General features: G+C 30.7%; 4 protein-coding genes across 15 annotated transcripts in view; all 4 read left to right on the top strand.

Moving 5' to 3' along the window:
- LOC105564135 overlaps positions 1-2,125 on the top strand; it is a 5,017-nt gene extending 2,892 nt beyond the window's left edge. For 2 of the 3 annotated variants that reach the window (XM_012016300.1, XM_012016298.1), the window contains 4 exons: positions 139-297; positions 436-526; positions 868-1,004; positions 1,312-1,534. In XM_012016300.1, the coding sequence (XP_011871690.1) occupies positions 139-297; positions 436-526; positions 868-1,004; positions 1,312-1,507 (583 nt within the window). In that variant the 3' untranslated portion in view covers positions 1,508-1,534. Of the gene's footprint in view, positions 1-138; positions 298-435; positions 527-867; positions 1,005-1,311; positions 1,535-1,563 lie in introns of those variants that run through there. The other variant, XM_012016299.1, reaches the window with a different exon arrangement.
- A 1-nt stretch (position 2,126) lies between these two features.
- LOC105564132 lies at positions 2,127-3,647 on the top strand. The gene is made up of 4 exons (XM_012016294.1): positions 2,127-2,383; positions 2,634-2,753; positions 2,871-2,988; positions 3,324-3,647. Exons 1-4 carry the CDS (start codon positions 2,240-2,242, stop codon positions 3,587-3,589), a joined length of 648 nt encoding a protein of 215 aa, XP_011871684.1. The 5' UTR covers positions 2,127-2,239; the 3' UTR covers positions 3,590-3,647.
- A 456-nt stretch (positions 3,648-4,103) lies between these two features.
- On the top strand, positions 4,104-5,592 carry LOC105564131 (odorant receptor 67a-like). Its single transcript, XM_012016293.1, has 5 exons — positions 4,104-4,328; positions 4,435-4,525; positions 4,795-4,931; positions 5,272-5,404; positions 5,495-5,592. Exons 1-5 carry the CDS (start codon positions 4,249-4,251, stop codon positions 5,546-5,548), a joined length of 495 nt encoding a protein of 164 aa, XP_011871683.1. The 5' UTR covers positions 4,104-4,248; the 3' UTR covers positions 5,549-5,592.
- Positions 5,593-5,721: 129 nt separating this feature from the next.
- On the top strand, positions 5,722-10,393 carry LOC105564129. Of its 10 annotated transcripts, XM_012016289.1 has the most exons (9): positions 5,722-6,458; positions 6,735-6,820; positions 6,938-6,959; positions 7,015-7,134; positions 7,246-7,363; positions 8,020-8,284; positions 8,903-8,993; positions 9,316-9,452; positions 10,003-10,393. In XM_012016289.1, exons 4-9 carry the CDS (start codon positions 7,051-7,053, stop codon positions 10,202-10,204), a joined length of 897 nt encoding a protein of 298 aa, XP_011871679.1. In that variant the 5' UTR covers positions 5,722-6,458; positions 6,735-6,820; positions 6,938-6,959; positions 7,015-7,050; the 3' UTR covers positions 10,205-10,393. The 10 variants fall into 10 exon arrangements, with proteins under 10 accessions (XP_011871679.1, XP_011871678.1, XP_011871677.1 ...); XM_012016288.1 differs by having other exon boundaries at positions 6,938-7,134; XM_012016285.1 differs by lacking the exons at positions 5,722-6,458; positions 6,938-6,959 and having other exon boundaries at positions 6,485-6,820; positions 10,003-10,093; positions 10,174-10,393.
- Positions 10,394-10,435: the final 42 nt, after the last annotated feature.

The following is a 10,435-nucleotide window of genomic DNA, read 5'->3' as shown; positions in this document are numbered from 1 at the left end:
GTTCTATCCGTTTCTAACGGAATTTTTACCAGGGAAGTGACGTCAGCTGGCTACCTAGGTGTGTTATATGTATATTTCGTATATTTCTCATGTATAACACATATTTTACTTAACTTTTCGGAGATATCATATTTTCAGTAAACAAATTGAAAATATAACTTCAAAAGCGAACAATAAATATATCAATGAAATCGGAGAATGTAAGTATGGCATGTATATGAAACTTGATCCATTAAATGAGGAAATAATATACCGGGAATACATATTATGTTTAAAGAAACACCAACTTGCTATAGAGTAAGTAGATCTTGTTTTATCGTTCCTTAATTGTCTCTCTATTTACAAAACGCCCCCTCTTCCATCTCTCTCTGTATATGTGTATTATTAAATAATGTTATTTGGTTACATAAGTTACTTTGCTAATATCTATTTTAGATTTGTTAATATATTGGACTCGTCGTATCAAGGGATTGCATTACTTTTGTTAATGTTGCTTCTTATAATTATAAGTGTGATTGCGGTTCGAGTACGTGTAACTAGTAATCACGTAAAATGTCATAAAATATTAATATACATATAATTATACAAAGTAATCAAAATTGTAATACAGTCAGGTGTTCGTTCTTCTAGTCTCTGAAAATAATTTCTTTATATGTGACTTTTTCTTTAATAATTAGAGAAAATAAGAATTAGAGAAAAAAGAAGACAATTATAGCCTATATATTTAATTTTAATACATATTGTTTTGCGTCTTACATTAAATTTAGTATTTTTTAAATAAAATCTTAAAGTTTTGTCTTATAAGTAAATTTACATTTTTTAAATATAACTATATTTTGAAAAATAATGTAATACTTGTAATTATAGATCGTTTATATGTTGAACCAAGTGGAGGAAGTGGTGAAATACATTGGTATATTCCTAGCAGGTCTGATAGCTTTGATGATTGTATCCTACTCTGGTCAAAGATTAATGGACGAAAGTCAGAGTATATTCCGTCAGGCGTAATACTAATTTTTTTTCTTTAACATACTGACAGTTATAAATATCATAACTCTTCTAAACAAAATTAAGAATAATTTAGCTATAAGAATTTGTTAGGTTATCTATTAAAAAATTTTATTAAAAAATTTAACTTGGGATACTTTTAATAGAATATATAATAAAAAAATATAATTAACACATGAAATATTAATATTAAGTATGACTACTTTAATGTGTAAAGATAACTATGTATTTTAATATTTTGTAAATTAATTGTTAATAAATGTTATATAAATAAATCAGTTAAAATCTGTTATTGACTTACAGATACGCTGCAGAATGGTATATGTTCTCGCCTAGATTAAAATCTTTATTGATAATCACTCTTTACAGAAGTAATAGACCATGTGGATTGAAGGCAGGCAATATGATTCCATTATCCATCGCGACTTACGCAGCGGTATGTAAAATGCGCAAAACTGTTAAGTTTTATGCAATTATACACACACACTATACATATTAACATTATATATATATATATATAAAACTCACGCTTTTTTGTGTTTCGGATCGTTTAAGGTTATACGGACCGCCATATCATACTTTACAGCGTTTACATCAATCAAAGGGTGATTGCTTAGATTTTAATTAACTTTTCACTAATATAGCTTTGTAGTATGCGTGATATTAATGTTTTTAACATCAATAAATCGTATTTTGATGATATCTGCTTTTGGTTTATAATTTTTCTCTATTTCTTTGAATTATTAAATTTACGACATGTAAACTTCGACCATACTCAATTTCGTCGTCTACTTTCAAAGATATTCGACTCTTCGATCGCAGTATAACTGCAGTACTAAAAATAAACTGAAAATCATTCTAGCAAAGAAGAGTTTTCAATACGGAAGGGGGGAGAAAAAAATAAGCACGCGTCTGCACTACTATTATTTTCATCTTCAATTATCTTGTCACGCTATGTGCTAGACTACAATATGCTTATACTATACTTATGTAACCATAACGTGGCACACCAGGAAGATATTTAACAGAAGAAAGTGAAAATAATGGTTCAGTAGTTTAGTATCGTATGCGATAAACGTACTCTATCATCAGAGACATACGTAAGACATTGTCACTGACATCGATATAGCTAGAGCATTTTTGTGCCGCAATTTGTATGTTCAGAAATCGATAGCACACGTGCTTGGCACGTATCATTTCCTTCTAATACGTCGGAGGGAAAACATTAGTCATGTTAGCAAATTTTATGAGAGAGTACAATATGAATCGAGTGCTTTTATCAGCTACAGGTCTTTGGCCCTTTCAAAGTAAGCACGTGAGAAATCCGTTACGAACGTTCTGCTTGCTAGTGGAAATAAGTAGCTATCCGTGTCAGGTAATGCGTATCCATCGATACATATGATATACATATATTTCGGTATGAGAAAATACACAAAGTATTATCATTTATCCTAAAGCTTATACATACATAATATAATATTATCAGGAATGTTATTATCGTGAAATAATATATTTCAATGTATTACACATACCTGATGCAACAATTAACGATTAATTAAATAGAAGCATAACATACATCGCATTATGTTTGTAATATATAATACTTAATCCAATGTTATACGCAGATATTACTGCTGTATGATCATTGGGATGATCCACAACTGGTTTTCGATGGCTGCTATCAACTCATTTTAGTGACCGCTTTTATTGCAAGAACATTACACGATATGTGGAATTATGACAGAGTAATTTCGTACAACTGTATCATACTGCCGTTGCTTTTTTAGCTATGATTATCTTATAGAAAGTAGAATTATTTTATATATAATACGCTATATTGTTTTTATGTTTATTTTAATCAGTTCCGACGGTTGTACATAGCCATTGATGAACATTGGGACATATTTACGAATGATGTGGAAGTTAGCATTTTAAAAGATTATTCTTTGCTGTCGCGAAAGTTTACGAAATATTACTCGAGTGAGTACGCGCATATCGCAATGATAATATAATATTTTCAAAGCGTCGAATTCTATGATGACAGAAGAGAATAATATGATTGAACATTCCATAAGCTAGGAGATTGCGGTTGTGTTATCCAAACGTTTGCTATTCAAATTCGACAAATTCAATATTAATATACTCGTAGTGAGAAAAAACTGGAATTTAATACGACTTTCGCTAACGGCAGGTTTATTATATTTTTGTCAAATGGTGATAGGATCTGATAATCATATTATTACTCCAGTATAAAGGATATTATTATTCTAGTAATCTATATTATTGAAGAAACAATCTTTCATAACACATTGCAGCATTAATATATTTGATGTTATCGGTATGTATAGTAGTGCCATTAATAACGCCGCTTCTAGATATCGTAGTACCACTTAATGAATCACGTTCGCGACAATTCATAATCGAAGTTGAATTTAGAGTGGACAGAAAAGATTACTTTATACCAATGTTTTGTTACACTACCATTGTAGCCACAGTAGGTATAGCCATCATGGTTGGTGTTGATGCGATGCATGTCATATGCACTGCACACGCATGCAGTTTATTTGCTGCTGTCGGGTAAATACATTCTAGTTATAATAATAATTTTAACGTGAAAAATTAATATACAGCGTGTTATGTAATACTCGTCTCACCTCTTATTTACGGATAGAGCGGATTGGACCGAGTCGAAAAGTTTTCTACCATTTTGCAATTTTCACAGTAGTTAATGAGTTAATAATTATTATAAATCGCTGTCTTAGCCGAGCCTACCGTCCAATTGAAGCTCGCGGTGAGATGCGGCCGTCCCGCGATTGGCGTTGTTTATGACACACGGCAAGGGCTACGTATAGTATAATACATTAAACAACAGCGCGCTTGAATTGGACGGTAGGCCGGGCTAAGATAGCAATTTTTAATAATTAATAACTCGTTAACTACTGCGAAAATCGCAAGATGGTAGAAGACTTTTCGACTCAGTCTAGTCCGTTCTATGTACCTGTAAATAAGAGGTGAGGCGAGTATTACATAACACCCTGTATATGTATAACAGTAATATTATTGTAAAATAGTAATATTATTTGTATTTGCAATAACATAACGCATCTGTTACGTATTGCATAATTTATTTAGCTTTCGTGATACACGGGAAAATTTACGTTTTGCAGTAAGCAAGTTGAAAATATATTTTCACAAGTGAATAACGGCAAGAAGATTAATAAATATAGATATGGCGTGAATATGGAACTTGATTCGTCAAGTGAGAAAATTATATATTGCGAATATATAATATGTATAAAGAAATATCAACTTGCTATAGAGTAAGCGCTTTTCTTTACAAACTGTCTCTTTACAAATTAAATCCATGATATTATGTTGCTGTCTGTATGCAAAAAGTTTGCTTGCCAACATAATTTTTATTCACAGATTTGTAAAAGTATTGGATTTGTCATATCAAGAACTTTCGTTACTTCTGTTATTATTTGTTATTGCAACGTTGAGTTTAGTGGGAATTCGAGTAAGCATCAAGAAACTATTTATCTAAGATATCTTTTGTTAATATAAAATTAAAATTAAAGTAAAATCGTACAAAATAAATGTTACAAACTGTGATAATAATCATTATACATAGAATATCTACTTGATTTTGTAATAATAGTGTGCTCTAATATTCATATTTTTTTACATAAAAAAAATATAATTGATAAAAATTGAAGAATCAAATTGTATTTCGAACACTTTCGTAATACTTTTCACGCAAAAATTGTAGGTTATTTATGTTTGTAGATTATCCATGTCTTACATCAACTGAAAGTATTGATAAAATTTGTATTTATAATCTTCGGATTATTGGTGACTTTGATGATCGTGTGTTATTCTGGTCAGAAATTAATAGATGAAAGCCAGAATATATTCTATCAAGCGTAATGATTTTTTCTATTCTAATAGATACAATAAAACACACAATGTTTTACATATAATGTTGTTTTAGAAGAGAATCACATAGCAATAGTTTTGTGCAATATTGCATAAAATTAAACGTAAAACTTTATTAAAAGTTGAAATTTTTATGACGTAATAAATATATAATAAAAAATGTTCCTAATTTAGAAATCACTTATTTCTTGTAAATTATCTTGCAAATTGTGTTATGTACGTACACCATTTTAAATATACTCATGGTGTTACAATTAATTTTAATTTTGCATTCAAGTCTTTCCTTGGAAAGGTAACAAAAGTCAACAATTGATCTCGCATTTACAGATACGCGGCAGAGTGGTATGATTTCTCGGCTAGACTGAAATCTCTATTGATAATTACTCTTTACAGAAGTAACACGCCCTGTGTATTAAAAGCAGGCAATATGATACCGTTATCCATCGCGACCTATGCGGCGGTAAGGAAATTGTGCAAAGCTGCACAAAGTGTATCATCTTTCTTATAATGATATCATATATTAAATAATTTACTTAATTCCTTTATTAAGGTAATACGAATGGCTATGTCCTACTTCACAGCGTTCTTATCACTCCAAGATTGACTACTGAATTTTCTATTTTAATTCTTCACAAATCTGTCTTTATTTAATATCGATGTTAATAAATTGTAATAAAGAGATTTATAATGTTATATTTGTACTATAATAAAATTATATGTTCTCTTATTCAATCATTTTTGTTCTTTCTTTCTCGAATTTCCTCTTTTATACTATATTTCTTTTCTTAGTGACGGCTTTATAAATTAATCTGTTATAATCCAAAATGTAAAGGCATTGTCTACTGTTATGTACACAATAACTTTCAATAAACAAAGTTGACAGTTTTATACATTGCGTTGGTTAATTCAACAAAATATTAATTTTATTAGCCACAGATTTCAATATTCTTGAGACACTGTATAACACTATATCTTTGTCAGTTTAATTTGATAAACTTAATTATGAATTTCGGAAATCTTTAAAATTTTTACCTTTCTTTTTTTTCTGCAATAGTCTTTTCTTCAGATCACCAAAATTCAGGTACGAATTTTTAAAAGAATTGAATTACTTTTCTTCAGTTTACTACACTTTCTAGTTTCGAGGACATCCTCGATTCCACATAAAGCGTTAAAAATGCTTATAACCAAGTAGCCACATATTCTTCATTGTTAGTACAGAACGTTAACATCAGACTTCCTAGCTCGTGCTGTATCGTTACACTAAAGGTGCGTATACACTACGGCGAACGAACGGCGAACACGAATGTTCGGATTCGTATTCGAATCCCGTCCACACTGCGCACGAACCTTCGACTTGGACCGAAGGCGAATCGAACACTACCGATAGTTCAGTTCGCATTCGCTGTGGTGTACACATCTGTCTAATTCGCTGTTCGTTCGCCGTTTGTTCGCCGTAGTGTATACGCACCTTTACATGCTACTCAAAAATAATATCACATAAATGACACATTGAAGTAGGTTGGAAAAATTGAAGGTTTAATATTGGTAGCTTGAAACACTCATACACAGCAAAAATAATAGGGTGACAGACGATTCCTGATATCCTATAATTTCATGCTTCCTGCACTTATCTACTTTGTGTACTGTATACCCGCCGAAGAATCGATAACATGCGTGACACGTACTTATCAGTATGCTACGGACTCTCGACGTAGAATTGAAACAAACAAGAATGCTGTCGAATTTTCTAAGAGAGTATAATATCAACCGACTTTTTTTATCAACCGTAGGTTTTTGGCCGTTTCAAAGTAAGCACCTGAGAAATTCGTTGAGGATTTTTTCCTTCCTGCTCGAGATAAGTTACTGCCCGTTCGAGGTATTGCAAGTTTTCGACATATTTTTATTCCAGAATGTTGAAATATTTTTATTGTTTTACTATTTTGTATTATATATGTGATATACATACCATACCACCCTTGTTCTATATCTATAGAGAGTGCTGCCTCTTCTATAACGTACGTGATATAACAATTAATAATTTGTAAGACAGAGATGATAATTCAATTGCAGATATTACTTTTATATGATCATTGGGACGATGCGCAAATGATTTTTGAAGGTTGTTATCAAAATCTCATCTCGATGTATTTAATTGTAAATCAGTTGAATGAATTTTGGAATCATGACAAGGCACGTTTCTAGAATTAAAATGTGTTGTTTTATCTGTTTTTAAGTTATGTTTGTCTCGGGAGATATTTCAGGTGTTACACGTTTAAATAGTTTCCATATTTGTGCAATCAGTTTCGACAGTTATACAAAATTATCGATGAACATTGGAATATATTTACGAACGATAAGGAAATACAAATTTTGAAAGAGTACTCTACGTTGTCGCGAATATTCACGAAATATTATTTCAGTAAGTACAATAGTATTATAATAATACTTTCCTTAATGAAATTATTCCATTTCCATGTTAATAGGACGTAGTAATATAATTAGACGAATAGTGACCTAATAAATGAAGACCGAGTAGTCTACAGAAATTTCCTATTAAAAATTAACATAGAAATGACATTTAATAAAATCTTCGACGAAAAATAAAGAGTAAGAACAAGATCGGCCCCATTTTCTTCACATTCAATTTTAGTCACAAAGTAGGTACCAAGCGAAAAGCGTCAAACTAATTACAAGTATGTCAATCTCAGAGTGTGCCTATTTAACGTTTCAGAGATATCGGGCTCCAAAGGTTCCGTTCCATTCCAAACAAATGGTTGGTGTCTGTCCAGAAGGCTTCGTCGCTTACGTCCTGGGAATTTTTGGGGCCCGATATCTCTGGAACGTTAAATAAGTATACTCCGAGACTAACATACCTGTAATTAGCTTGACGAGACCTTTCGTTTGGTATCTACTTTGTGACCTAAATCGAATGCGAAAAAAAAAACGGGGCAATTTGCCTATGGACGCTTGTTCTCTCTCTTTGTTACAAACAATTCGAAAATTTGATAATAATTTTAGAATACTTTATAAATTGTGATATTATTAAAAGAACAAATTCTTCTCGCAATGTTGCAGTATCACTGTATATCATGCTGTTAATATTTACAACAATACCGTTAACACCTCTGCTCTTAGATATCGTAATGCCTCTAAACGAATCACGTCCGCGATTTTTCGCACTCGTAGCCGAATACAGGGTAGATATAAATGAATATTTTCTACCAATCTTTTGTTACACTACCGCAGTAATCGTAGTGGCTATGAATATTACGCTAAGCGTTAATACGTTAATGCGTATCGTATGCATCTCTCATGCCTGCAGTCTATTTGTTGCCGTCAGGTAAATATTTATATCGCAAATAGGATATTAATTTCAAATCGGTATATTGTACTATAATTAGGTAATAATATTATTGATTTTTATTGACCGTATCTGGCAATTAAAATTCTCAGGAACCAATCCTGGTTGGGGTAATATTTTTCGCAATAAGAATTTTAATTGCCAGATACGGTCAATAAAAATCATTGATGTTGTTAATTACTGCTGGCGACTTTTAAGAGTATTCTTACTAATAATATTATTATTGCAATTATTGCAAGATATTAATTACATATTTTGCCACCAATGTATGTACACAATACATATGTTAGTCATTTCACGGTCTTTCACGGAAATAACATGAACTTCATATTGCAGTAAACAAATTGAAAACATAAATTTAAAAGCAAATAATAGAGAAATAAGTAAACGTAAATGTGGCATGGATCTTGATTCAGCAAATGAAAAAATAATGTACCAGGAATATATAACATGTATAAAAAAGCATCAGCTTGCAATAGAGTAACTTTAGATTGTCTATTATCTCTCAATATACATGATATCTAATATTATTATTTTCGTTTTCTACTTATCAGATATTAACTTGGTAATAATAATAATATTATTATTATTCCGTAGATTTGTCGATATGTTAGACTCATCACAGCAAGTAGTTTCGTTAGTCACATTATTAGTTGCTACAATAGGTATGAGTTTGCTTGGAATGCGTGTAAGTATTAAATTAACATATAAGATGTTTTTCTAATAGATGACGTAAATATACGATCATATAAACTAAAAAAATTTTAACACAGTCAGATTTCCGTATTTTTATTGATTGATATTAATGCAGTTTCCTGTTGAATCTCTGCAGACCAATGCATAGCTGGACAATTAAAGCAGATTAGTTTAAATCGGAAAAATAAAAAATATCGAAAATCTGATTTTGATAAAATAAGTGTTTGCAAAATGTTAGATAAATAATAGATGTATTTATCTTAAAAGTATAATTATTTTCTAAGTAGTCAATGAATATTTTTCAATTTGTATAGATACTCTATGTAAAGGATCAACTGAGCGAATTAGTAAGATCGATGTCTATAATGACGGGTGCGTTAGTAACTATATTGATTATATGTTACTCCGGTCAGAAACTAATGGATGAAAGTGAAAATATATTTCACCGAACGTAATTATTTTATACTTTAACGTAACTTGGGTTATACTTTTATGCAATATTTCAAGATTTTCTTAGAATCAATTTATATCTACTAATACTTGTGTCATAGACATATGCAAGATTTTTTAAATATAATTTCACTTCAACTGTAATTTAAGCCCAGCACTTCTAATAGGATGTAATTTATAAAAACGTAACTAATTTATAAAACTAAACAACATATGAGAAAACGCCAATGTGGGTCACAAGGCAAGATATAGGTAGCCCAACTTGTAAATCTTATATTTAAAAATGTGAATTTATTCACCCACATGGCGTGACCCACATTGGCGTTTTCTCATATGTTGTTTAGTTTTAATTAGGGGACTTACTTGAAAGTTTATTAATTTATAAAAATTAATATTAATTTAGAAATTTGCCTAACCTTTATGAACTATCTTGCAATATGCAGCTTTTTATTGTATTAGTGAATCGTGCAGTGAAAAAGTATCGTTAATTCTAATTTAGGTATAAAATTTCACTTGAAACTGACAATTTGATTTGATACTTATGTTTGCAGGCTCACGACGGAATGGTACAATTTCTCGCCTAGATTAAAATCGCTATTAATTATAACGCTTTATAGAAGTAGTGTACCCTGCGGATTAAAAGTAGGTAATATGATTCCATTATCCATAACAACTTATACGACGGTAAGTAATATACCGCGAAGTTACAAATTTATTTACAGCTTTATAACAACTTTACGTGTGTGCGAATAAAACAATTGCTTGTATTTAATTGAAGGTATTACGAACGGCCACGTCTTACTTTACGGCGTTTCTAGCAATCAAAAAAGATGACTAAATATTCTATTAATATCTCAATAATGTATGCGTTCGATTCCATCGTCGATAAATTGTAGTATAAAAGCTTATAATGTTACTTGATAACGGAATTATAGTTTCGTTTTAATCAGCCGTCCTTTGTACTTTTTTTATACCATTCCCACG

This window comes from Vollenhovia emeryi, unplaced genomic scaffold, assembly GCF_000949405.1.
Source record: "Vollenhovia emeryi isolate VEMERY1.0 unplaced genomic scaffold, V.emery_V1.0 DF939168.1, whole genome shotgun sequence".
Lineage (NCBI taxonomy): Eukaryota > Metazoa > Arthropoda > Insecta > Hymenoptera > Formicidae > Vollenhovia > Vollenhovia emeryi.
This window is presented reverse-complemented; position numbering and strand designations above follow the sequence as displayed.